The sequence below is a fragment of the Melanotaenia boesemani genome, chromosome 8, assembly GCF_017639745.1.
Source record: "Melanotaenia boesemani isolate fMelBoe1 chromosome 8, fMelBoe1.pri, whole genome shotgun sequence".
NCBI lineage: Eukaryota > Metazoa > Chordata > Actinopteri > Atheriniformes > Melanotaeniidae > Melanotaenia > Melanotaenia boesemani.
Genome location: NC_055689.1, coordinates 1,978,034 through 2,004,900, shown reverse-complemented (window position 1 = coordinate 2,004,900; position 26,867 = coordinate 1,978,034). Strand labels below are relative to the sequence as shown.

Sequence of the window (26,867 nt, the reverse complement as noted above, 5' to 3'; positions counted from 1 at the left end):
TATTAAATCATAAATTCTTCTAATATTTTTACTACCTAGTCATATGACTTTCTATTTTATTGTTTTACTGTTTATTGTTTTAGTTTTTACCTAGTTTTTTAAATGCTTTTATTTTATTTTATTTTTTTTTTTTTCCTGAACTCCTTTATCTGTATTTTTATTCTTGTCACTCTTATCAGTTCGTATTGTTTATACGTTCATTTATTCTTGTTTCTATATTTGTTTTTAATCTTGTTTTTACTCTTTAACTGCAGTGATCCGCCACACCGGTGGCTCTACCTGCTCTGTCTGCGGGGTTGTTGCCATGGTGACTGTCCTTGTGTCATGGGTGTTTGTGTGTGCGTATGTGTGCGTCCACCGGTGTGTCTTGCCCTTCCCGCTGTTTGGTGATAGCAGATGAGCATTACCTGTGGGAAGACACAATGAGAGAGACTGGCTTGTGAGTCTGGCCCTTTATTTTTGGTGGCAGACACGGGTATGAGAGGAGCTCCATGTAGAGAGCTGCAGGAGGAGAGCCGCAGAGGGGTGGCACACGACGGGTCAAAGCACGGTGGACATCTGACTGGGGGACCAGAGAAAGAGCCTGGTGATGGGATGCAATGCTGTATCAAAACAGTGGCAAGAAGGGAACCATGCCAGGAGAAAGACGAGAGAGGGCACAGGACCAGATACGTGGAGGGGGGGAGTAGCTTCACCCCTCCATACAGATAAGTGACCTCACCTGCCCTAGCCCGATTTTTTTTTTTTTTAAAGCATGGGTTGTTGATGGCCGTGCCTTTTCCTGTTTGCAGTGGATTTTAGCCAGGGCAGCGGAAACTCTTGGTCAGGCTAGTAGCAGCGTTACTCCTCCCACTGGATCCGGAGGACGCATCAGAGAGGACCGCATGCCTGCTGGTTGGTGCTAAGGGCTGCGAGGGACTTTTTAAAAATAAAAAATAAATAAAAAATAAAAAAAATACTATTATTGGCTTTAGCAGGACGTTTTTTTTGTTTGTTTTTTGTAAATTAATTGTTTATATTTTATCGTAACACTGGCTTATTGACTGACTGCTTGCTCCTTAGGAAACTAATCCTTGACCACTTACAGGTGTGAATGGTTGTCCTACCAGTCAACCAGCTTCCTCCCCCGTGACACTTGTCTGGGTGGCTGGGGGTCCTGCACTGCAGCCCTGTGGCTGCGGTGTGGACCCCGGCCTGTCCTGGCCTGGGTGGTTCCTGTGGTGGCGCCCTCTGGATTCCAGTGTGACTGGATCCCCAAGATATCATTTCCTCACAGCAGTGTCGAGCCAGATGTTTGCATTTTATTATTAAACTTTTAAGTTGAGAGACACTGATTAATAAGGGGAGGGTTAGTACAGAATGGGCTATGAGTGGGCGAGGCGAGTGTGCATGAAGCTTAGTTTGTATGTGTGGGTTTGTGCGTGACTGTGTGTGAACAATTATAAGGTATGCCTTTTTACTTTGTTATAATTTTTGATGTGAAGGCTTTTAAAATCTGTATTCACTATGTTTTATTTTTATTATGTACAGCAGTTTGTGTTGCCTTGTGCATGAGAAGCGCTCTATAAATAAAATTTGATTAATTTGTTTCTCCTTCTTTCTCAGCAGGAATCCCTGCTGCTCCTGCTGGTTGACCCCTTTCCTGTCCTCTCCACCCCCAACCAGTTCAGGAAGATGGCCGTCCTTTCTGGTGCTGGAGGTTTCCTTTCTGGTCCTGGTTCTGAGGAAGATCATTGGTTTCCTTAGCGAAGTCATTTTTTAAATTTGTTTATATTAACCCAGGTTTATAGGTCGGACTAATGTGGACCATATGATTATTTGTTTTAACTGGATTACAAGTGGACTGTGTAAAACTGCCTTGTGATGGCTGATAACTGGCAATGTATAAAGCTGAACTGAAACTAATCTGCAGTCTCAGAAGTCAACCTTCACCAGCTGATCTGCACGAATATCACAAAGACTGAAGAGTCAGAAGCCAGTGTTGTGTTTTCCCAATAATTTTATTGCAGTTCCCAGATCTTTACAGAAAACTTTGCCACTTAAAATCTCAAACATTTCACCAATACATCATATTTTAATCAGCACACTTAGCGTCCAGCCTTTGGCCTGCAAACTGAAGATAGAACCTGTGAGGCAGAAAGTCGTCCATCTTTTCCTGATGTGTCCCACCCCAGATGTCCTGCATGATTTCCTTCCTGTCGCTCGGCTGCCTTTTCCTTTTATTGCTCTACATTTTTCTGCTATAACACAAGTTTGTCCGGATGTTGTGCAGCCCCTTTAACCAGCCTGTCAAACAGCTTATGGCTTCTTAAAAAGCTTATTAAAGCATTTTTGGAAAATTAGATTTTTTTTTTCTCTAACTTCTTTTGTCTTTATTTTAAATAAACATTTCTTTTAAAAATCTAGAAGCTCTCTCTTGGTAAAGATTGTAATCTTCAATGTTAAAAAGGTGTTACAGGTCACACAGATGTACAAAGTGTTAGGAAGTAGAAAAGACCGGCTAGTGTTACAGGACAAACAGAAACAGCAACTCCACGCCACTGGAATGTCTTACGTCCTTAATGGTGAGATAGTTAGGGTACTAAAGGACCACGGACACAAAATGGGACATTTACGACTAAAAATGATGCATCAACGTTGTTTCCACACGTCTGTCAGATCTCCTTCACTTCATGGTGATGTGCACGTATTTATCTGCAGATCTGACCATGAAAACAAGATCTAAAATAAAATTATCTAAATTGCATTTTAAAGACTTTTGTGCCTAAAGGAGCCCCACTGCTGAGGATCCTTCATTTAATCAGACACACAAACGTCAAGCTCAGTTCCAATGTCTCCAAATAAAAGGGGAGTGGTGAGAAAGAAGAAGCATAAAGGTGTTTCTCTGTTTCCCTTTACGAAAAAATGAGGCAGTAAAGTTCCACATTTTAACCAGCAAGTTCTGGTTGGATTTCCACAGGAATACATCTGATCTGGATTTCCTCCAACAGACCTGCTACTGCTGTCTGCAGCAGTTTTTGTAAAAAAAAAAAACAAAAATAAAAACCAAAAAACATCTGAGTGTCCACGGTGTCTTCATTTACATCACAGTTCAAACTCAAACAGTTGAAGGTTTAAGTTCAACTTCACTCCATGGCCTCAGAATCATAGGAAAAAAACAGCTAGGAAATTACACACACTCAAAAAGTTGTAAGATTAAGAGTTAAACACAGTCTGAAACTACATCTTGACATCTACGGCTCAAAGAGAGGACTGATTAGTGAAACACTCGTCAAACACATACAGCATTTACTGAGTTCATGGCTCATCCTGGAGTCCACACATACTGAGTGGTAGGTTAGCTGGCTGCACCGTTGCATAGAATCTACAGAAGGACCACAGTGGAACATCTCCACATTTTCCAATGGCGCTCTAACGAAGGGCAGACGTGATCTGAACGACACAGAAAGAAGTTTGATGCTCAGATTTGTTGTCCAGCCTTTAAAAGTCTGATTCTTCTCAGAGCGCTAGGAAACAACTGCTGTTTTCCTTCTGTCCTGAATGTCTACGACTGGCAGCAGAATCCAGAAAACCAAACATGATGAAGGAGAATCGCAGGCCAAAGCTCCAGACTGCTGGATACACTCCTCGACATGCCTGGAAATCTGGCAACAAACACACTCAAGGAATAAAAAAACACCCTAAAAATGAAAAAGAAAAAAAAAATCTGCTTTAAGAAGAGAAAAGACTCAATGCAAAAAACAAAAAGAGAAGTTTAAGAAACCAAGGGAAGACCAAAGTAGTACCGTGTTACTAAACAATTCTTCAAATTTCACTAAGAGAAAAAATTAAGAGTGTGAAAAGAAAAATAAACATGGAGGGAGGGGAAGAAGGATGAGGGGTGTTGTCATGACGACTCAGTCATTTCTATGGAGGTGGAGAGATGCATTGTGGTTTAGCATGAGCCCGGGTGGTGCCGATGCTGCAATCAGGGGGGGTCTCTGCTCCATCACCACAGGGACTGCCGCTGCCTCTACGTTTCTGTAGAGAAAACAGACAAAAACAAGTCCACCTTTAAATCTGACTTTTAGGCAACTGCTGGATCTTCCTCATAAATATCTAACCTCTTCTCAACTGGACCCCCCCTATGCAGGAGGCAGCATGAGATCCTACAGTCCAGAAGATTCCAGTTCTAAAAAACTCTGCTAATGTGTTCTTCTCTGACTCTGCCTTTGGTTGAAATGAAACATGAAGGTCCTGCTAGTTTCTGTGGAAATGAAGGAGCAGTATTCCCCCTTCCCCCGCCCTGAGGTGGAGGAGTTTGCGCGTCACAAAGATCCCTGGCGCTGTTGTCAGGAGCTTTGTGACCATGGAAAGGGTCACACATGGCAAATAGGCCTCTAGGGGAGGGACCAGACCAAGCGCGGCTCAAAGACCCCGATGATGAACATAACCATTGGAGCCCAGTTTCCCCTTGCTGGACGCGGGTCACAGGGGAAGGGAAACTTGGGCCCCCCTCTGAGCCCGGCCTTGAGGTGAGGCACACAGGTGAGTGCCTGGTGCCCGGGCCATTGCCCATGGGTCACGTTTGGATGGGGAGACGGGCCCTGACTGTTGTTTGTGCCTACGTGCCAACAAACAGTTCAGAGTCCTCACCATTTTTGAAGTCCTTGGAGTGAGTCCTGCTTTTGGGTACTCCCTTGTTCTGCTGGGGGACTTCAATGCTCACGTGGGCAATGACAGTGAGACCTGGAGGGGGTGACTGGGAGGAATGCCCCCCCCCCCCCCCCGATCTGAATCCCAGTGGTGTTTTGTTGTTGGACTTCTGTGCTCGGCATGGCTTGTCCATAACGAACACCTTGTTCAGGCATAAGAGTGTCCACATGTGCACTTGGCGCCAGGACCCTCTGGGCTGCAGCTCGATGATCGACTTTGTAGTCGTATCATCGGATTTGCAGGCGCACGTTCTGGATACTCGGGTGAAGAGAGGGGCGGAGTTGTCAACTGATCACCACCTGGTGGTGAGTTGGCTCAGATGGTGGGGGAGGATGCCGGTCAGGTCTGACAGACCCAAGCGTGTTGTGAGGGTCTGCTGGGAACGTCTGGCAGAGTCCCGTCAGAAAGAGCATGGACTATGTCCTGGGTGAGGCAAGGGACATTAAGTCCGTTGTCAAGGAGGTCAGCAGGGCTGTAAGGTCATCTGTGCTCATCATGGCAGTAATCCCCAAACTCCTTGGTGGACACCAACAGTGAGGGACGCAGTCAAGCTGAAGAAGGCATCCTATAGAACCTTGTTGGCCTGTGCAACTCTGGAGGCAGCTAACGGGTAACGGCAAGCTAAGTGGAACGCAGCTTCAATGGTCGCTGAGGAAAAACTTGGGCATGGGAGGAGTGTGGAGAGGCCTGGGACAATAACTTCCAGACAGCTTCGAGGAGATTCTGGTCCACCATCCGGCGGCTCAGGAGTGGGAAGCAGTGCTTCATCAACACTGTGTATAGTGGGACATTGTAGGTTGATAGAAGGACTACTTCGAAGACCTCCTCAATCACACCAACACATCTTCTGATGAGAAAGCTGATTCAGGACACCTAATGGTCTCTGCTTTTTGCGGATGATGTGGTTCTGTTGGCGTCATTGGGACGTGATCTTCAGCTCTCACTGGAGAGATTCACAACTGAGTGTGAAGCGGCTAGGATGAGAATCAGCACCTGCAAATCCGAGACCATGGTCCTCAACATAGAACTCAGAGTGGAGTGCTTTCTCCAGGTCACCAATGAGGTCCTGCCCAAGTGGAGTAGTTCAAGTATCTCATGGTCTTCTTCACAAGTGAGTGAAGGATGGAGTGGGAGATCGACAGGCGGATCGGTGCGGGGTCTGCAGTGATGCGGACTCAGAGCTGAGATAGCTTCTCCGCTATCCCTGGTTCTCTTGAATGGCCATTGATAGAGGTCTCCATCATCAGCCTAATGGCTTCCCCAGATATTTACCTGCGCAACACCTCTATTAAAACACTTGGAAACCTGCTCATGTTCACTTTTACCTTCTACTGTAGCACAGTTCCTCCTCAGATATTACTTTACTCATTCCCTAGAACTACTTTACTCATTCCTAGCTGAATTGGGCTGCTGTCCTCTGGTTTTCACTGAAAATAATGTGGTCATCTTTTAGGAGGAGATAGCCATTTTCTACTGTGTTGCAGGTGAATTGACTGACATTGATGATAAAATCAGATTTGAGCTCCAGAGAATTTCTTCAGGATAAGTTTACTTCCACAGTCAAATCCACCAGAGATCTGATGCTTATATTGGTTCTGAAGTTGTTTGTTTACCTTTGGGTTCATCGTGAATCTGTTCCTCTGGTTCAACAAACTCAGCTGCAAACAAACAAGCAAATTATGAAGAAATGGGACCAAAGCTTAAAAAGTCCTCATAAAGCTCCTAACTACACATCACAAAAAATATCTAAGAAGTTATATGTCAACACCCACCTTCCTCTGCTGCCTCCTCCAACTTTTGTCTGACCTCCTCTTCTGTATCTGGGACAAGAAAAGCAAAAAAACAAAACAACAAGAAACAAAGTTAATCATTTCAAAGCAGGACCAGCCGCTGGGTTCTGACCCAGAGTGGTCTGGTATCTTCTCACCTGTTACGACTTGCTCTTCTACATCTTCTTGTTGAATTGCCTCCTCCAACTCCTCCTCTGTAGGGGCTTCCTCTTCCTCAGCTGCTTCTGAAGGAGTCTCCTCCTCTTCTAAAGCAGGTTCCTCTGAGGGTGCCTCCTCCTCAGCAGCTTCTTCTGCTTCCTCAACAGTTTCTTCAGTGCCTGCTTCCTCTTCAGTAAGCTCCTCCCCAGGCTCTTCTGAAGGACCTTCCTCCTCTTCCTCTGCTATATCCTCCACAACTTCTTCTGCAGCCTCCTCCTCTTCAGGTTCTTCTGCAGGAGCAGCCTCCTCTTCAGGTTCTTCTGCAGGAATAGCCTCCTCTTCAGGTTCTTCTGCAGGAATAGCCTCCTCTTCAGGTTCTTCTGCAGGAGCAGCCTCCTCTTCAGGTTCTTCTGCAGGAATAGCCTCCTCCTCTGCAGGTTCTTCTGCAGGAACAGCCTCTTCCTCTGCAGGTTCTTCTGCAGGAACAGCCTCTTCCTCTGCAGGTTCTTCTGCAGGAACAGCCTCTTCCTCTGCAGGTTCTTCTGCAGGAACAGCCTCTTCCTCTGCAGGTTCTTCTGCAGGAGCAGCCTCCTCCTCTGCACGTTCTTCTGCAGGAGCAGCCTCCTCCTCTGCAGGTTCTTCTGCAGGAGCAGCCTCTTCCTCAGCAGCCTCAGCTCCCTCCTCGGTCTCCTCTACAACATCAGAGACAGCTTCAACTTCTCTCGGCTCATCTGCCGCCATCTCCTCAGAAGGAGCAACCTAGATCATTGTTAGAAATAAAAGAAAATAATTCTTTATTCTAAAATATTTGAAAAGATGTTAGTTTAGTTTTATTATTGGAAAGATCACTGTTGATCCAAAATGCTGCAGGGAGGGTGCTGATGAGAATTATCAGGAATTACATCACCTACACAGTAAGCTATCCATCACGATTTACCCCACAGAGCTACACAATTCCAATACTGAGATGCTGGTGATGAGATAAGAAGCAGACCTCAGGAACGCTGGAGATTTAGTGGAGTTTTAATATTTAAAGTGTGTAGAGGTTTCATGTTGTGAATCAGTGCTGCATAAATTAAATCTGTTGTGTGTTAATGTGACTACAACACATCAAATTGCTACCACTTTAATCATTCCGACTTTTCTGTCTTCTAAAGCAATAAACATAAAAAACCACAAACCTCCTCCACGGTCTCCTCAACAGGTGCCTCCTCCTCTGCAGCAGGAAGCTCCTCCTCCAGCACCTCTGGATCCTCCTCGATCACCTGCATGACAAACACCAAACACACGTCATCAGTTTACTATAGCGACAGTAGTTTCAATCACTGAAAGGGGACATGTTTTACAAAAATCACTTTTTCAAATGCTTAGAAGTGTCTCATGTGACGATCCAAGTCACTAAAAGACAACAAACCCCTAGAAACTCTTAGAAAGGAAGACATAAATTCTCCTCAGTCATGACATCCAACCTGGGAAGTAAACTCCTCTCACTGGTCTTCAACCCCGCCCATGTGTATAGCTGATTTACTAGAGAGAGAGGAAAAATATCCAAGAGCAGAAGTTCTGAGAACTGAGAGCTGCAACCCTAAACTCGAGAAGAAGAGCAGAGTTTTGAGAGAGCAATATATTTGAGCATGAAAACAAGAAATCTTTCTCTCAAATCAAACAATTACATTCTTAATTGAAGAGGGAAATACCTCCATGTCCAATGATCTATTTATCTCCAATGAGCTTATTAAATGGTACTGGATCTAAAGAAAGGCCCCGGCCCTGCATGCTGCCTTCCCGTGCAGACGTAGCTACAGCTGCGGCGCTTCTGGAGGCAGCGATGCTGATTCTATTAAGAAACATGAAACGATTTCAGTCTCTGCATTTTCAGTATAGCCGTGGCGGCTGAGGCAGTCTGGGGGAAACAAAGAAGTTTCTTTTGCTAGTTACTGTGATTTAAACACGAGTTGTGTTTTTTTTTCATTAGAAAAATGAGGTGCGTCCCCAGAACGAATTGATAGTGAGTTTTCTGTGTCCTTTCACATTTAGCGTGTCAGGGAGGCAGGACGCGTACCCAGCAACATCACTGCACAGCTGCAGCCATTTTTCAAGTTCTCCCTGAAACTTCACCGAGCCCCACGTGGCTCAAGCATGAGCAGAAGCAACATCCACCACAGAAACGCCACAGAGTGTAGACATGCTTATTTTTCCCCGTTGATCAGAGGTTTAAACGCCAGGCCTCTGGATCATATAGATAATTCTTTACAATCGAATCCGCTGACGCATTTTTATTCCGACTAAACGTTTAATCGGATTAAAAGTGTCCCATGTAAACTCAACTACTGAGACAAAAGGAGAAGTTCACTGCTGCCAAAATTTCACTGACATTTTTATCATGAAAAACCACTTGACTAACCTCAGGACTCTCCACGGGCTCTGGTTCAGGCTCTGGTTCAGGCTCTGGTTCAGGCTCAGATGCCAACACCTCAGGTTCAACAGCTGCTTCAGGTTCAGGCTCTAGAAAGAAGAAGCTGAGAGCTTTACAAGCTTTCCTCTCCATACAGGAACCCCTTCCTATCAGTTGGTAACTACAGATCTACTCAAAGATGACGAGAAGTTCCCAGAGTCTCCACGCTGGACCTCCTGTTGTTCAGCATCTGGCAACCAAACATCCAACACGCATGGGAAAGCCACTTGAATTTTTAACAGCAAACAGCTACAGATGCAGAAAACATCGGTCTTGTCTGGCAACTCTTAAGAGTTCTAAGAAAAGTTTATTAAATAGTTTAATTAAATGTTTTGTATTTACATGTTTATAAACTTTACTGTTTATTTTTCTGAACCTTTTATTTTGAATGATTTTTATCACTGCATCATTCTATTGATCAAATTTCCATCTTTTTCAAGTCACTGCATTTTTTTATTTGCTTTTAAGATCTAATATTCAGTAAATTATGTTTTTATAAGCCTGATTTAAGCTTTAAAATCTGTTTTTGTGGGAGCCTGATATATTATTATCCTATTGAGCCTGATGTTGTATGTACAGTTTCATGTACACGTGATATATAAACGTCTTTTATTTTAAAGTTTTTAGCTGTTAAACTGCAAGTGGGTTTGGTTTAGTTATTGAATACGAATTATGGCCCATTAATGCTCCCTTACACACGTGAATCACGGTGTACGTTTCAAACATTGTCTATGTCGCCGTCCTCATACTCCCACGCGCTGTTTTCAGAGTTCACTCCACGACTTTCGGTGGTGTTGCCCCGTCTTCTGCAGATAGCTAAGCTCCCTGAAAACGGACCAAATTCTGCACGTAACCGACGAAGAAGACGGACGAAACTGTCCATTTGTCTGCGTCTCCGCCTTTCGGTGGAGCATAAATGGGTCTTTAAACCAAGAGTGAGGTAAATTCAACCAAAACAGCGTTAATTTCGGAAAGCTGCCAGAATCACTTTGTTCTGGAAAAGCTGGGCCGCAGCCAAGGTGGTGATTCCTACAGAGAAACTGAAAGTGGACCAAAATAAATAAGTGCTAATGGAATATTTTTCATCATAAAGATTTTAATTAATTACCAAACTACAAAAATGTAATGGTTTTGTTGTGTGTGCTCATGTCAGTAGAATTAAAATCCAGTAATATATCATCACTGTGCTTTAAGTAAATTAGTTCATATGATAAAAACTGAACTATAAGAGCATTTAAAGATATTTAGTTTAATTTTTTAAATGCATTTTAAACTACATCAGTTCTATGCAAAAACCTGATGAAGGGCCAAACACACTCCTCAGTGTGTAAATCTGACATCATTGTGGGTGAAGATAAATGTCCCGCTTCAGTCAGCAATGTTAAAACCAAAAGATCAATCCAGAAATCTTGGAGTCTTCTGGACTCTGAGCTAAATTTTAACGACCATATTAAGTAGCAGGAACCAAATGAGCCTTTTAGCAGCTGAAGAGTTTGCCGAGCCTCCAAGACTTCTAAGATTATCTGGGTCCAGTTTGTTCTCTATTCCGAGCTCAAACTAAACCTGAACCCTGGTCCAAACCAGAGTTCTGCTAAATCGCATCTGAAAACTTTTCATTTGCCACCATTTTTAATAAAGATGGAGAGTTTCTCATTTTTGAATATTTGCAGTGCCTGTATTGTTCTGTCTGAATGTTTCCTCTGGTCTTTGGGCAGAAATGTGCTGTATTCTGTTAAAAAAACCTTTTCTCTATGGTTATTAGGAACAATTGAGATAAATAAGACTGAAAAGTGTGACGCGATCAAACTGCTTTCCACCGGCTCACCGACCCACCTGGTGGTGGTGCAGCAGCTTCCTCTGCCACAGCAGCTTCCATCACTTCCTCCACCACTTCCTCCAGAGGGACGGGGTCGGGCTCCACCACAGCTGAGCACAGAAACGTACCATAAGAATAACAACAAAAGGTCAGTGTGTGAATTAATGTCCACTCACGTTATTTAACTAATCGACTTCTTCTGAATAACTCAGGCAGCTGGTTGATGAATGAATTAACAAACAAAAGAAAGCAAAGAAGAAGAAGTGTTTGTTTGCTCCAGAGATCTGACTTTATGAATCATCCTTGTTGCTCCTCCTTGTGATGCACACAGTGGGCATCGTGTGCTTTTCTGTGTTTATATCTCCATACAGTATTAAAACTAAAATATAGTGTGTTCTGGTTTTTCTAGCACTGCGTTTGTCTGCGATGCTAATTCTTCTTTTATTATGTAACATGAGGCGTCCAGCAGATTTAATGCTCTTACACCCAGAAATTTAAATTCACACACCTTTTCTATACATTTCCCACCATTACTTGTTTGTAATTACTTTTTTTTTCTAATCACGTACATTTTTTGCTAAAATTTAAAGACAAACAACAGTTTGTTTGTTTGTGTCCCCTGCAAATATTATAACTGTCAGTACGTTTGACACTCTGCATACTGACGCCTGAGCAACACCAGAACACCCATATATTCATATTTAGACCTGGTTCTACTGGCTCTCACTCAACACGGTCGACCAGAACACCTCACTAGACTGGCTGGAAAACTGGGTCGGACTTTCTGCCACTGCAAGTAACTGGTTTGAGTCCTATTTAAAAGACAGGGACTACTTTGTGTCTTTAGGTAAATCTGAGCGAACCAAAATAACTTGTGGAGTTCCCCAAGGCTCCATCCTGGAGCCACTGCTTCAACATCTACACACGAATGTGTATCATAGACCTCCAGTCAGATCTTTACACTGGCATCTAAATCCTGAAGTTGGTTTACAAAGAAAAGTCCACTCTCCATCTTCATTCATTTTGAACCTGATCACTCAGGTCATCAGGGTCAGGTCTACTTCCTGTTCCCAGAACTAAACACAGAGGCAGCGTTCAGGTTCTGGAACAAACTCCCAGAAACCTGCAGGTCTGCTGAAATCTGCAGCTTTAAATCAGCTTAAAAACTTAAATATTTGCTGCTTTTTATCAGAACAAATGTTAATTCCTCAGAATGGAACTTTGATTTCTGGCATTTTATCTTATTTTTGCTTTTTTCTGCTTTTGAATGTATTTTCAATGCTTCCTCTGCACCCTGCTGTAATGCTTTGAATGTTTTATGTCAAGCACTTTGAATTAGCTTGTATATGAAATGTGATGTACAGATAAATCTGCCACTGTTTGGCTTGTATTCTTCTTCTACAAGCTGCTTCCTGCTTGTAGCTCAGCACCAAATTCAGTCCAACCCGTCTGATTCGATACCTTCCCAACTTATTATCGACAAAAATGTCACAAGCTTGTTTTAGTATCTATAAATATAATAGCATTTATTGTTTACTTGGTTAGTCCTTGCAGTGGCAGGGATGTCGTGTTATTTCTGAGCCCATACTGGCTGTCTGTATGCAGCATGTGTTTCTCTGTGAAGTCGTCTTATCTGCTTGTTAAGAGTTTTTCTAGAATCTTGGAGAACTGAGAGAGAAAAAGACTAAATAAAAGGTATGTCTGGAAATACCGTTTGGTACCGTTTACTACCAACATAAATCAGAAAATGTATCTGTTGCCAAGTCTGAGATATGTTGAGAGTACACAGCTTTTACATTCCTGCCTTCTTCCCTCTATTCACTGTTGTTTATGCGACTAACGGCCCCTCACTGTGAGCTTCATCGAGATTATAAGTTCATTATAAGATGGAGCTTCATCATTGATCATCATCATCATCTCTGCTGAACTACCTCATCATTCTGAGAGTTTGTGGAGATGTCAGCATCATCATGCGTTACCTTCTGGTGTTGGTTCGGGTTCTTCGGCCTCCACGGGGTCAGCAGCCTCCTCGCTGTGGGAGGCGGCCACCACAGACCTCTCTTTCAGTCCTACATTGAACGATGTACATGTTGTTGGCAGGATTCACACACATGGGGACAAACAACATCTGACGTATGTGTTCAGGCCAGTAACTGCTGGTAAACCGGCCTTATGGACCATTTCATGGACATTTAGGTGAAATTAATCCTGCGCGTTCACTAACAGGACCTGGACCTGTCAGTTTCATGACTCAGTTTTTTCCTCGTTTCAGGGACAAAACATTGAAATTATTATGGCCTGTAACAAACAGAACATCCCCCGTCTGGCCCCACATTTCCAGTTATGAGGATTCAATAAAATAAAACATTGCTGCCGATTACATATGTTCTGGAAAACTTGAATTATCCTGTTTTCTGGCTAAATTACACTGTTCAGTGCCATTTATTATACACTCAAACTTGTATTTACACACAAACACCAAAAAGGATCAGAAACTTTATTAACGAGAGAAAATAGATTTTTCATAAAAACACTGAGGTTCAGTGTATCTAAATAAAACCTTCACAAAGAAAAACTACGAACCAAATACACTAAAATCAAATTTCACATCAGTGTTTCACAACCTAAACTAAAACAATTGTGCTGACTTTACAGAACATCAGTTATTAACACGGTATTTTTACGCTCAGTGTAAAATATTAACGGGCACAAAAAGCTGAACGGGAGGCGTTTGTGTTAGAAGATGACACACACCGGAGATAAAACACACCTTTCTCACAAGCAGAATATTCATCTCTGTTTATTACAGATTATCATATCTGTATTCTGATGGCCAATACGGATTAATTCCATTATTTATTGTAACTTCTGTATTTCAGAAATGGATTATTAGGAAAAAAAAATCTTTAAAGACTTTTTGTATTGAATGATTTCAGATTGACAACTGTTCAGCGCTTCTACGTGGCCCACAAAGAAAGAAAGAAAGAATAAATAAATAAATGGAGTCATTTCCAGAGAGAAGCAACACAACCAGAAGGCACCAGATGGAAATAAAACACCACCTTCGATTTACGTTGTTTACAGGAAAAAACGGAACGAAATATGAAGAGATTTTGGGCATTTTAAATGAAATAAAGCCAATAATGTTACTACGGTAGAGGTTGGTTACTAGAAAAACAAAAACAAAAAACACTGAAAACATCAAATCTGCAGCTGATAATGTAATAATACATAATTAAGACAGTATTTCTCCCCAAAAAATGGTACGATTACATTACCAGAAGTTATGGCGTTACTGGCTTTATTACATAATCCAGAACACGCGTGCATCCATGCTTACAGAAAAAAAGCCAGTTTTCTTAGAAATGTTTGAATTTATAGCTCGAGATGTTCAGCCAATGTACACTTTGTACATTTTCCATGCTCAACACTTCCTGGTTTCAATTCCTTTATTTTGACTCATCGTCTCCGTCCCGTCCAGCCCGAGATGTTAGCAGAAGAACCGAGTCATTTCTGACAAAGAACATTCTTATTTATAAAGCATCACCACGACACAGAACCCTGCAGACGTCACCGCGGCAGAAAAACCACAGAGGATCCACCGGTGTGTCCGAGATGACTTCTTTCTCGTAAGGCGTTTTTTTATCAGCCTGTGTGTTTTCTTTCCACACAAACAAACCAGAAACAAACAGCCGTGATTGGCTCGGTGCTGCAGCACAGACCTGATGCTCGGTACTGGACCTGGTCGTATGAACACAGTAGCTCTAAACTGGACTAATGTGGATCACAGTGAATCAAAGTGCTTATTTCTGTAAAGTTCCCATGATTTTGTTACGAACTGGCGCGATACGAATAAAGCTGAATTGAAGAGAAAAACCCCCACAGGTTTTTTTTATTTCATATTAACATGTGACAGCTAAATAAATTGTTGTTTTTTATTTATTTTATTAATTTTTTTTTACATATATTGTTTCTCAAAATCTTGTTCGGTCAAACATTTATTTTTACCTAAATAATTATTTTATTTAAAATCAACCACTTTAAACTTATTGTGGCAAATTTGCTTCAAATAATTTTTTTTTTAATTTATCCCCTTTTATTCTTTTTATCTCACTAATTTATTTTTTATCAACTTATTTATGCATTAAGATTCATAGTCTTTATTTTCTATTAATTTGGTTGTATTTTATTTTATCCTTTTAAAAAACTTTATTTTTTTACAGTATGTATTTTCTATAGTTATAATTAAACGTGGATGGTAAGAAGTTAAGCTGCTGGTTGTTTATGTCCCAGAACTGAAGATCTTCCGGTCTCGTTTGTGTCAGGCTTTACATGTGAAACCAGCATTAAAACGGATTTAAAATGAGTTATTTCATCTACACATCCCCTCCCAACTTACAGCTGAAAGATATTTAAAATGAACTCATTCCTTCGTCCAATCAGGGATTTTATTGATCCAGTCAGTAAATTAATTAAAGCCGCAAGCGGCATCCATGGGGTCCGAGCTGCCTGGACCCCGCCACCTGATGTTGCCATGACAACAGGTGGTGTAACGCGTTAAGGACCCAACCTGTATGAATCCTGTCAAGTTTGGTGCAGATCCCTCGTATTCCTATGGAGATATAAGCAAACCGTGTTTCATGGCGAGGGCATTTTTCCGTCGGTTGCCACGGTTACACGCTTTTTCCTATTAGAAAGATTTGAGGAGCGTTTGGTCCCCAACTTGTCAGGAAGCTTCCCACCAAGTTTGGAGTCAGTCGCACGAATCCCCTCAGACTAGTTAGTTAAAATGGGAGTGAAATCCAAGATGGCGGGCAGTCCGTTGCCATGGCAACAAGTGTTCTATTGACATCAATGCTGGACTTGGGGTGTCAGAAGTATGAATCCTGTCAAGTTTGGTGCAGATCCCACGTATTCCTATGGAGATATAAGCAAACCGTGTTTCATGGCGAGGTCATTTTCCATCAGTTGCCACGGTAACACGCTTCCTGCTATTAGAAAGATTTGAGGAGCGTTTGGTCCCCAACTTGTCAGGAAGCTTCCCACCAAGTTTGGAGTCAGTCGCACGAATCCCCTCAGACTAGTTCGTTCAAATACGATGTGTATAAAGTACAAAAGATGGCAGTGAAATCCAAGATGGCGGGCACCCCGTTCCCATGGCAACAGGTGTTTGATTGACTTCTTTGCTGCACTTGGGGTGTCACACGTATGAATACTGTGAATTTTGGTGCAGATCCCATGTATTTCTATGGAGATGTGAGCAAACCGTGTTTCATGGTGAGAAGGTCATTTTCCGTGGGTTGCCACGGTTACAGGCTTTCTGCTATTAGAAAGATTTGAGGAGTGTTTGGTCCCCAACTTGTCAGGAAGCTTCCCACCAAGTTTGGAGTCAGTGGCACAAATCCCCTCAGACTAGTTCGTTCAAATGGCAGTGAAATCCAAGATGGTGGGCACCCCGTTGCCATGGCAACAGGTGTTTGATGGACTTCTTTGCTGGACTTGGGGTGTTACACGTATGAATAGTGTCAAGTTTGGTGCAGTTCCTCTGTATTCCTATGGAGATATAAGCAAAACGCGTTTCATGGCGAGAAGGCTTTTTCTGTCGGTTGCCACGGTTACACGCTTTTTCCTATTAGAAAGATTTGAGGAGCGTTTGGTCCCCAACTTGTCAGGAAGCTTCCCACCAAGTTTGGAGTCAGTCGCACGAATCCCCTCAGACTAGTTTGTGAAAATGTGAGTGAAATCCAAGATGGCGGGCGACCCGTTGCCATGGCAACAGGTGTTTGATTGACTTCTTTGCTGGACTTGGGGTGTGACACGTATGAATACTGTCAACTTTGTTGCAGATCCCATCTATTTCTGTGGAGATATGAGCAAACCGTGTTTAATGGCGAGGTCTTTTTCCATCGGTTGCCACGGTAACACGCTTTCTGCTATTAGAAAGATTTGAGGAGCGTTTGGTCCCCAACTTGTCAGGAAGGTCCCCACCGAGTTTGGAGTCGGTTGGACCATTCCCCTCAGACTAGTTCGTTCAAATGGCAGTGAAATCCAAGATGGCGGGCGACCCGTTGCCATGGTAACAGGTGTTTGATTGACTTCTTTGCTGTACTTGGGGTGTCACACGTATGAATACTGTGAAGTTTGGTGGAGATCCCATCTATTTCTATGGAGATATAAGCAAACCGTGTTTCATGGCGAGAAGGCGTTTTTCCGTCTGTTGCCACGGTAACATGCTTTCTGCTATTAGAAAGATTTGAGGAGCGTTTGGTCCCCAACTTGTCAGGAAGCTTCCCATCAAGTTTGGAGTCAATCGCACGAATCCCCTCAGACTAGTTCGTTCAAATACGATGTGTGTAAAGTGGAAAAAATGGCCCAAAAATGGCCGCACACGCCAAGATGGCGGGCACCCCGTTGCCATGGCAACATGTGTTACATTGAGTTTTTTGGTCAACACGGGGTGGTACACGTGTGTGCCGAGTTTCGTCTTCCTACGTTGAAGTAGACTTCCTGTTCCCCATTCATGTGGTGATTTTTGGTGACTGTAGGTGGCGCTGTTGAGCCAATTTTGCACTGAATAGTATGCGGACCTTAGAATATCCGATTTTCGCCGGGCTTGACGTGTGTGCCAAGTTTCACAACTTTTCATGGGTGTTTAGGGGGTCAAATTTGGCGTCGAAATGCTTAGGAGGAGAAGGAGAATAATAATAAACATAGCAGAAACAATAGGGCCTTGCCATACTTTGTATGGCTCGGACCCTAATAACGTTCTCCTCCCAGTGAGACATCCATCTGGTTATAAACAAGACTCGGACTTCATTTCTTTCCTCCCCTATCGGATTTACTTTTCTTCTTTTCTTTCCCTCTTTGTTCATTCTGTGCTTCTTTTTCCTTCTCCTCCTTCTTCCCTCCTTTCTTTGGCTTCTTCTCCCCTTCTTTCTCCTTGCTTTCTTCTTCCTTGTCCTCATCGCCTTGTTTAGCCTTTTCTTTCTGTAGTTTCTCCAGAGCCTTCTCCATCTCCTCCTCCTCCATCTTCTCCTCCTCCTCCTTCAGCCTCGTGGCCACTCTCTCCTTCACTCGGGCTGATATCTCCTTCCTCCCCAGCTCCAGCTCCTTCTCCTCCTCCTCCTTCACCAGCAGTTCCCTGACCTCGGCCAGGGCCAGCTTGGCCAGCTTCTTTGCCTCCACACGCTCGTGGATAATGGCCAGTTGCTGCTTCAGAGCTTCCCGGAGCTTCAAGCGCACGTCCTTGGGTGAGGGGGTTTCTGGGATGGGATGACCAACAATACTGAAAGAGGACACTAGGATTCACACTGGGCATCACACAGCAGGCAGGCGGAGGAGTCAGGGCATGCCTTTCTTTATCTCTTGGAAGCTAAAACCATCACAGGTCACGATTCACAGCAGAAACTTACCAACATGTTCCAGTATGAAGCTGGAAAAGGACATGCATCTTGTATCTCCATATCAGTCAGTGTAACAAGTACAGGGACAAATCAAATCTACTCGCGTTTCCCAGACACGCGTTCCCCAACTCGCGTTCCCCAACTCGCGTTCCCCATACTCGCGTTCCCCAACTCGCGTTCCCAGACTCGCATTCTCTAGACTCGTGTTCCCAGACTCACGATCTCTAGACTTGCATTCCTAGATCCGCGTTCCCCAGACTTGCATTCCCCAACTCGCGTTCCCAGACTCGCGTTCCCCGACTCGCGTTCCCATACTCGCATTCCCCAGACTTGCATTCCCCAACTGGCGTTCCCAGACTCGCGTTCCCCGACTCGCGTTCCCATACTCGCATTCCCCAGACTTGCATTCCCCAACTCGCGTTCCCCGACTCGCGTTCCCATACTCGCGTTTCCCAGACTTGCATTCCCCGACTCGCGCTCCCCAGACTTGCATTCCCGACTCGCGTTCCCCAGACTTGCATTCCCCGACTCGCGTTCCCAGACTCGCGTTCCCCAGACTTGCATTCCTCGACTCGCGTTCCCATACTCGCGTTCCCCAGACTTGCATTCCCCGACTAGCGTTCCCCAGACTTGCATTCCTCGACTCGCGTTCCCATACTCGCGTTTCCCAGACTTGCGTTCCCAGACTTGCGTTCCCCAGACTTGCATTCCCGACTCGAGTTCCCAGACTCGCATTCCCCAGACTCGCGTTCCCCGACTCGCATTCCCATACTCGCGTTCCCCAGACTTGCATTCCCCAACTGGCGTTCCCCAGACTTGTATTCCCCAACTCGCGTTCCCCAGACTTGCATTCCCCGACTCGCGTTCCCAGACTCGAGTTCCCCAGACTTGCATTCCTCAACTCGCGTTCCCATACTCGCGTTCCCCAGACTTGCATTCCCCGACTAGCGTTCCCCAGACTTGCATTCCTCGACTCGCGTTCCCCAGACTTGCATTCCCCGACTTGCGTTCCCAGACTCGCGTTCCCCAGACTTGCGTTCCCAGACTCGCGTTCCCCAGACTCGCGTTCCCCAGACTTGCATTCCCGACTCGCGTTCCCCAGACTTGCATTCCCCGACTCGAGTTCCCAGACTCGCATTCCCCAGACTTGCGTTCCCCGACTCGCGTTCCCCAGACTTGCGTTCCCCAGACTTGCATTCCCCGACTCGCGTTCTCTAGACTCGAGTCATGAAACCAGACTTACGTTCCATAGACTCGCGTTTCCCAGACTCACGTTCCGACTCGTGTTCAAAAGACTCGAGTCTTGAAACAAGACTTGTGTTCGCCATATTCGAGTTTCCAGACTTACGGTCACCAGAATCCTATTCCCCAGACTCGAGTCTTGAAACCAGACTTATGTTTCCCAAACTTAAGTTTCTTGACCCACATTCACCAGACTCCCGTTCCCCAGCTTCCTGTTTCCAGACTTGCATTCCCCAAACTCAAGTATTAAAACCAGACTTGTATTCCTCAGACTTGTGTTTCCAGTGTCGAGTTTCTAAACTTTTAGAACTAACCCTCATAGACTGGATTTGTACCTATACTTGATGTTAGAAATATGTTATACAAGTTGCATGACTCTTGTCGCTTCTAGCTTCGTAATTAAGATTCTGTAACACATCGTCTTGTTTTTCTGTGCATTTTACTGAACACACAAAGGTTCAGTTGAACCTGTTAAACTGGGTTATTTTAGTTAAACACTCCAGGTTCAATGTAAGAACCACCACGCCTTGTGAGTGGGTCAAACTTCATCCGTTAGTTCAGTCCAAACCATATTAAAGCTTTAAGCATCAGAACTGTACCTTTCTTAGCTCCTTTCTTGGCTCCATCTCCAGGTTTTTCATCTAATGTTGCATGAAGAAATGAGTTAACACCCAGCTCTTTCATTTTTAAAGCACTTTGAATCACTTTGTCATTGAATTGTGCTAAACAGATAAACTTGCCTTGCCTTCCATGCTCAGATTATTTACACCATCTCTACTGGAAACACCCCATTCCCCATTGATCCCCATTGCAGGAAATTTACTTTTACTTGTTTCTAAACATTAGCGAGTGAGATTATGCTTCACATCGTCTGTCCAGAACAGACACCAATGTGGTTCCAGTGTTGGTTCAGGGCCAAAAACCAGTGCTGTCCTGGTCCCTGGAAACACAAAGCTACAGCAGCACCAGATTTAACGCTGTAACAATGAGCCACTTATAAGCCAACAGTCTACATACTAGCAACCAACACGGAACACTACATGTACTACAAACGAGTACAGGGCTGGGTGATATGGCCTATAACTGATTCACCAATATGTTTTATACATTATCCTGATAAGCAAATTATCTTAATGTTTTTAAATCTCCTCCAAAATACTGTAAATGGTGAATTTAACATTATCCAGCACAAAAAGACACCAGTAGTATTTAAGTAAACTCTGCCAAATTTAACTTCATTGTGATTTTTCACTTGCAATAAAAATTCTGAACCAGGGACCTGCTCTCATAAACTAAATAAAAACCAGTGCTTCCCCGACCATCATATGAGGGGTCACCCCAACCCTCTAACATTAACCCCAGCCACCCTTAGAGGATCAAGTTTATTCTATTTTCTATTATAACTCAAAATTTTATTTTTAATTAAATTATTTTATATTCAATAATCTTAATTTTTTTTCTAGTTTTCACCAGATCACAACAAAAGTAATCCAAGGTTTCTTCTCTCTAGAACATGTTTAAACTTTTCCTTTTATTATAAAAACTAAACAGCCTGATCTATTTTTTTTATCTTATTCTCATGTTGACATGTAATTATGAGAGATGAGTCTTTAACATGTTAATTCCGATTAATTAATTACCAAAAAAAAACATTACAAAAATAATGCATGTTTGGAACGTTGGTTAGTGCACGATGTCCGGTACACCAATTAAACTGAGACACACAGAGCTCGGCTAAATCATTATTTTTAATTTATCCCCCTTGGTGTTATTTTTTTTCAGAGCCATCGAGACACTGTTTTAAAGAAGTGACTAGTGACACAGCTAGAGACTTTATCTGGTGTTATTGGAGACTGTAGGAAACTGAGGTGAAAGCACGTTTATTTCTTCTGAATGAGCAGCTTCCGCCCCTCCCCCGTCCACAGGCCCCTCCCCCGTCCACAGGCTCCTCCCCCGTCCATCAGCTTCCAGCTTCAGATCCGGAGACGTTCACCTCTGCTCCAGGACCAGACTGGAAGCTGCTACTGGCTGATCCCATCCTGGCTCACTGTCACATATTAATGCTTATTAATGAAGCGTGTGAAGGAAAACATGTAGAAAGTTCTGTCCCGTGTTGTAAACTCTTAATCAGAGAACAGCTGGAGCTTCTAGTTAAAGGACTTAAAATGACTCTTTAGCTTTAGGTCTGTTCAGTTTTGGTTAGGGATGTTTTCTATTTCTTTATCAACTGTTTTCAACTGAAATGCAATTAAATGCATTTTTCCAAACATCACTAGAGCTGAGTTTACAATATTAATGTCTGTGTCTTTTATTTGGTTCAGTCGTCCACTAAAATCCATTTAACTGTAAAAATGTACCTTTTTGTGACAAATAATGTTATGCGATTAAAATACGACTAATCAAGATTAATTACAAAGCCTCTATTTAATTAGATTATTTTTTAATCAAGTCCCACCCCTAGTAATTACTTGATGTCATGTCTCTACAAGCCACGTGCAGGTGAGCTACAACAGGTGAGCTACACTCCCACCAGCACCTGTAAAACAGACACAAATATCTGCTTTTATAACGTCTGCTCAAAAACAGCAGCTGAAGGAGTTTCCTGCTCTGGTGTGCGAAGAACTTCATCTCCATCAGGAAACACGAACAGCTGAACAATCTGTCTCGTCCTCATTTCTGAGATGAATTACTGATTAAAATGGACGTGTCACATTTAGCATGCTTCTGTTAATATTCGTGGACTAGCTAGCTAGCTACATCCTCCTCCCGTCTCTCCTGAAACAGCAACCCGCATGTGTGCCGGAGTTTTCTGGATGGTGGGGCGAGCTGTCTGGTTCGTGTCATGTGCGATGAGCTTCAGTCTGACCAGCAGACAGGCTACGAAGAAAATCCCACGAAGACGCTGAAAATGCTGCTACGATAGTTTATATACGATGTTCATGATAGAGCCATTTTGTATATCTACGTAAGACATGTTGGAATACATCGAGTATACTCCCTATATCACCCAGCCCTAAACAAGTACTAGAGAGTATGAGTAGTATAGATTCGAGTTTAGAAAACAACTGGGTGCTGTGTAAATAAAAATTTCTCCCCACTCTGTGACGTCCTACACACACTCAGATGGTAACTCAGGGATGTTGTGATGTGGCCCAGAACTGGTTCTTTATTGAACCAACTTAGAACTGGTCACAGCACCAGCCCTGAACCAGAACTGAAACCACTTTGGTTTAGGGAAAGAAGCATCCAAAACCTGTAGGACAGTGGCCCCTGAGGACCAGGTTTGAGATCACCAGACTACACAAAGTTTGAATGGCACTCTTCTTACTTTCTCTTCCTCTGCTTGGCCGATGAAAAGAGGAAAAAGAACATGAGAGGAACAGACGGAAACACGCATACTGAAGTGAAGCTCATTCATGTCTCAGGTAGAGACGGTTAAAGACCATCATTGTGCATGACTTGCACTCAGTTATGAGACTATCCATGTAAAGGGTGTGTTGGGAAAAGGATGCATGTGCAGTCAGGCCATCCAAGCATGCATCAGCTGAGTAAATATCAGGATTATTGAGGATTTTCTGTTATTAACAGCATAACATGATTTCATACAAGTCAGTCAAGTTTCTCTTTCATCAGCATTAACGTCAGAGAGGAGGAGAATATCTGGAGCTAAAAGGTGGAGGTTCAGTTAAATCAAAGCTGCAGTGAGGTCTGGTCTGAATCTTTAACCCTTAAACATCCAGCAGATCTTCCCAAGCTCCATCACTTCTACCATCACCAGCATCAGCAACGGTGGTGTGCAGCTCTGTGGGGTAAACTGTGATGAATAGCTACCCTTTAGGAGATCTAGAGACGTTTTCCAGGCATTTCTATCCCGTCCAGGAGGTTTACAATGCAGCCACTAAATGTAGTTTTATTCAGAGACTCTATCTGGTAAATCCACCATGATCCATGATAACAGCATTATTTATCACATTTCACCATAAAAACATCACCATCACTACTATGTTGCTAAGAGACCTCTATTTAGACCTGGACATGATGATGAAGCCACTTCCTGTCAGACTTTCCACCAATCAGAGAGCTTAGATTGACGGTAACGTCCAATCAGGAGCAGCCAAAGATCAACCAGTGAGCAGAAAGTTCTGTGTGTGTGTGAAAAGAAGAAAAATAATGCTCCTCTATGGCTGGAATAAAGCCAAGAAGACGTTTCTGATGCACGGTGGCGCCACAAAGCAGCTGAGCTGGAGTTGGTTTAGTGAGGATAGCAGGTAAATAGTAGCAGGAATAACTGGAAATGAGGAAATTATATAATTATATATATATATATATATATATATATATATATATATATATATATATATATATATATATATATATATATATATACATACATGTGGACCAAAAGTAGCTAAAAACAGTTTGGAGTTTAAAGGGTTAATGTGTGTGACCAACTAAAGCTGGAGAGACAACAGGAAGAGCCTGTTTCTGAATCCACATCATGCAGAGCTTTCCTCTGAGAATGCGCCGCGGTGGAAACACACCCTGACTTTAACCAGACACACCTGCAGTCAGCTGCATGTGTCTGAGCGTACGCAAGTCAGCCACCTCCCTGATGGTGCTCCTCATCAGGTTAAACCAGCTGGATGCGACCAGCTGCATTCAGTTCATCTCCCCCAGCACCCTCCCCTTCTCAACCCTCTCCTCCCTGGCGCAATTTTAGTATTTCAGACAAATATGTTTTGGTCAGTGTTTCCACAGGTAGGAAGGTGGAGGAGAGCAGCATTCTCTCACCTCTGACCTCCCACTTTTCTGAATTCTGAAAGTATGTGGAAACAAATCGATGAAATCAATGAAAGTTTGAAACCGTGGTGACCGATGGGGTCAGGGTTGGTAGCAGATGCTTCGGGGTCTGCTGTGGTTCAGGAGAACACCAGCAGGGCAGATTCAGGTGGAACATGTTTGTATTGAGCAGACAAATGAAGGACTTGGATTTCTACAGATAACACAGGGGCCTGACAGATGGGAACCACCATTCTGGCTTAGTTATGTCATCACAGTACGATGATCAAGTTTCAGGGTCAGGTGAACTAACTTCACATCCTCCTCATCAGCTCCATGTGACAGGGAGTGGTGGTCAACCAGCTCATTGCAGACCAGAACGTGGTAAACGTGGTCTTGATCTCTGAAAAACTCCTCATGTTTGTGCTCAAATCAGGAAATCTTAATATCACCAGAATAAAGTTTCTGAAATGAAATGAAAAATGCTTCATTATCCTGGAGGGGAAAATGAAGGTTGGTACTGGTTTGAAGGTTCATAATGTTCCTGAATATTAATCTGAGCTACTTTTCCACGACGAGCCCGTTCAGGCTCCACGAGGAGAGAAGTTTCTCTTCCCATGATCCACGTCTGAGATCCGAGGACAGCAGCAGACATGTTAAAACTAAAACCACCTTTTTAACCTGGATGCTATCTGAAGTGATATTATTTACATCCTAACTGCTTATTAAAGTATTTCATTCTATTTTTTTAGCTTTATTTTACTTTATCTCCTATTTTTTTTATTATGTATTTAATTTATTCTATTTTAGTCTTTTCTAACCCATTGATACCCATTTTTATCTAATCAATTTATTGCTATTTATTTAGTATCACTTCTGTATTTGGTTTTATATTTATTCATTATTTGTGTATCATCAGTTTACTTAATATTTAATCGCATTTTTATCTATTTCTATTTTTTCCCCTCATTTTTACTGTATTTATTTTGTTTAACTAAATAAAACCAGGTTTTTGATTTTATTCACATACAGTTTATCCTCACTGATGTATGAGTGTGTTACAGATACTGACAGGCGTTTTTACTTTGTTATTTCTGTAAACCACTCTGAGTTACAATATGATGTGAAAAGTGCTGTATAAATGAAGTTTTCAGTGATTACTTGGTTAAGGTTAGTAAATGACTTCAGTTGGTCTCTGTTAGCTGACCAGATGTTGGGGCTAAATTAAAGCTCACGTGGAGGTAAAAAGCTTTCTAAAGAAGACGATAGACTGGGTTCCTACGAATAATCTAGACCAAGATAAGAGTCAAACAGCTGGTCCTGGTTTTTTTCCACCAAACGCGTATAGCAACACCACTATAAAAACACCAGACTTCGTACTTCCAGGAGCAGACACATTGCTGGATTTATCATGAAGGGTCTTCATCACATCTTCCACCATCCATAGACCAGGAAGACTAGACTTCTAGACTTTCCATCTGCTTGGCCGTGCCGAAGCCAGTCTGAAGCGGCAGGCGGTTCCAGGTATCAGGAACCAGTCCGGAAGCCGGTCTGAAGCGGCAGGCGGTACCAGGTATCAGGAACCAGTCCGGAAGCCGGTCTGAAGCGGCAGGCGGTACCAGGTATCAGGAACCAGTCCGGAAACCGGTCTGAAGCGGCAGGCGGTACCAGGTATCAGGAACCAGTCCGGAAACCGGTCTGAAGCAGCAGGCGGTTCCAGGTATCAGGAACCAGTCCGGAAGCCGGTCTGAAGCGGCAGGCGGTACCAGGTATCAGGTACCAGTCCGGAAGCCGGTCTGAAGCGGCAGGCAGATATCGGGAACCGATCCAGAAGTTGGTCCAGAAGCCAGTTCCGGGTATTTCTCTGATTTAAAGATTAAATGTTTCCTGGATAACGTAGAAGGCTCAGTGACATCACATAGATGAACTTGTTAAGGAATCTAGAACTGAACTCACATCTAAACTGTGGAAATACTCAGACAGTGTCTCACATCTTTCTTGCAAATCAGTCATTTCGGTTTGTTTGACCGGCGCTTCGTCAGACAGCTCACATCTGACTGAGAAGCATCACAACACGGGAAGCAACGCTTTACGACAAGCCGACTAAAAACTAAGCTTAGCCTAAATTAACACCTTTTTCCCCCTTAAAATTAGGACAGCACATCTTTACAGAGTAGAAAAAGGAGCAACACAAAATCTAAAGAGGCTAAAATGAAAAAAGTGATTTTTAAAATTTGCCACGTCACGCCAATTGTCCAAAGACCAGCATGGGTTGTTATCCATGCAGCAGCAGGACAGACGAGGACAACGGTACAGTTGTCCACATGCAGATCATCTTTAAACTCCAGCTTGTTTACAGTGTAGCTGGCTGGGTTGTGCAGAAAAAGGCTAAAACAGACAACTTATAGAAGTTTTCCTGAGTTTCATCTCCATGTCCAGGCAGAGGAATTGACAGACAAAAAGATTTCATGGTCAGATTTTGACACAAACGTCATATTCGATGTTTTTGTTTGGGAAGGGAACCGGGGGGATCGACTAGAAGGACAAAA

The 26,867-nt window shown here is 43.3% G+C and overlaps 3 protein-coding genes across 4 annotated transcripts in view; all 3 read right to left on the bottom strand.

Moving 5' to 3' along the window:
- Positions 1–1,981: 1,981 nt before the first annotated feature.
- LOC121644860 (fibrous sheath CABYR-binding protein-like) overlaps positions 1,982–26,867 on the bottom strand; it is a 43,748-nt gene continuing 18,862 nt past the window's right edge. For both annotated transcript variants that reach the window (XM_041993105.1, XM_041993103.1), the window contains exons 5-13: positions 12,874–12,963; positions 10,912–11,004; positions 9,028–9,128; positions 7,805–7,888; positions 6,987–7,382; positions 6,623–6,929; positions 6,468–6,515; positions 6,309–6,353; positions 1,982–4,020 (exon numbers count right to left, since the gene is read on the bottom strand). In XM_041993105.1, coding sequence (XP_041849039.1) covers positions 4,013–4,020; positions 6,309–6,353; positions 6,468–6,515; positions 6,623–6,929; positions 6,987–7,382; positions 7,805–7,888; positions 9,028–9,128; positions 10,912–11,004; positions 12,874–12,963 — 1,172 coding nt within the window. In that variant the 3' untranslated portion in view covers positions 1,982–4,012. The remainder of the gene's footprint in view (positions 4,021–6,308; positions 6,354–6,467; positions 6,516–6,622; positions 6,930–6,986; positions 7,383–7,804; positions 7,889–9,027; positions 9,129–10,911; positions 11,005–12,873; positions 12,964–26,867) is intronic.
- LOC121644862 (myb-like protein X) lies at positions 15,122–20,788 on the bottom strand. Its single transcript, XM_041993107.1, has 3 exons — positions 20,139–20,788; positions 17,656–18,156; positions 15,122–15,367 (listed from the first exon to the last, which is right to left on the bottom strand). The coding sequence occupies exons 1-2, from the start codon at positions 20,221–20,223 to the stop codon at positions 17,708–17,710; spliced, it is 534 nt and encodes a 177-aa protein (XP_041849041.1). The 5' UTR covers positions 20,224–20,788; the 3' UTR covers positions 15,122–15,367; positions 17,656–17,707.
- On the bottom strand, positions 18,151–19,773 carry LOC121644861 (uncharacterized PPE family protein PPE62-like). The gene is made up of 2 exons (XM_041993106.1): positions 19,548–19,773; positions 18,151–19,396 (listed from the first exon to the last, which is right to left on the bottom strand). Exons 1-2 carry the CDS (start codon positions 19,623–19,625, stop codon positions 18,536–18,538), a joined length of 939 nt encoding a protein of 312 aa, XP_041849040.1. The 5' UTR covers positions 19,626–19,773; the 3' UTR covers positions 18,151–18,535.

Coding starts and splice junctions, on each gene's coding strand:
- LOC121644861 (XM_041993106.1), bottom strand. CDS start 19,625: ATGGCGAACACAAGTCTTGTTTCAAGACTCGAGTCTTTTGAACACGAG. Junction 19,397..19,547: donor AGTCTGGGAAACGCGAGTCT/ATGGAACGTAAG, acceptor AATGCAAGTCTG/GGGAACGCGAGTCGGGAATG.
- LOC121644862 (XM_041993107.1), bottom strand. CDS start 20,223: ATGAAAGAGCTGGGTGTTAACTCATTTCTTCATGCAACATTAGATGAA. Junction 18,157..20,138: donor CAAGAAAGGAGCTAAGAAAG/GTACAGTTCTGA, acceptor ATCCCATCCCAG/AAACCCCCTCACCCAAGGAC.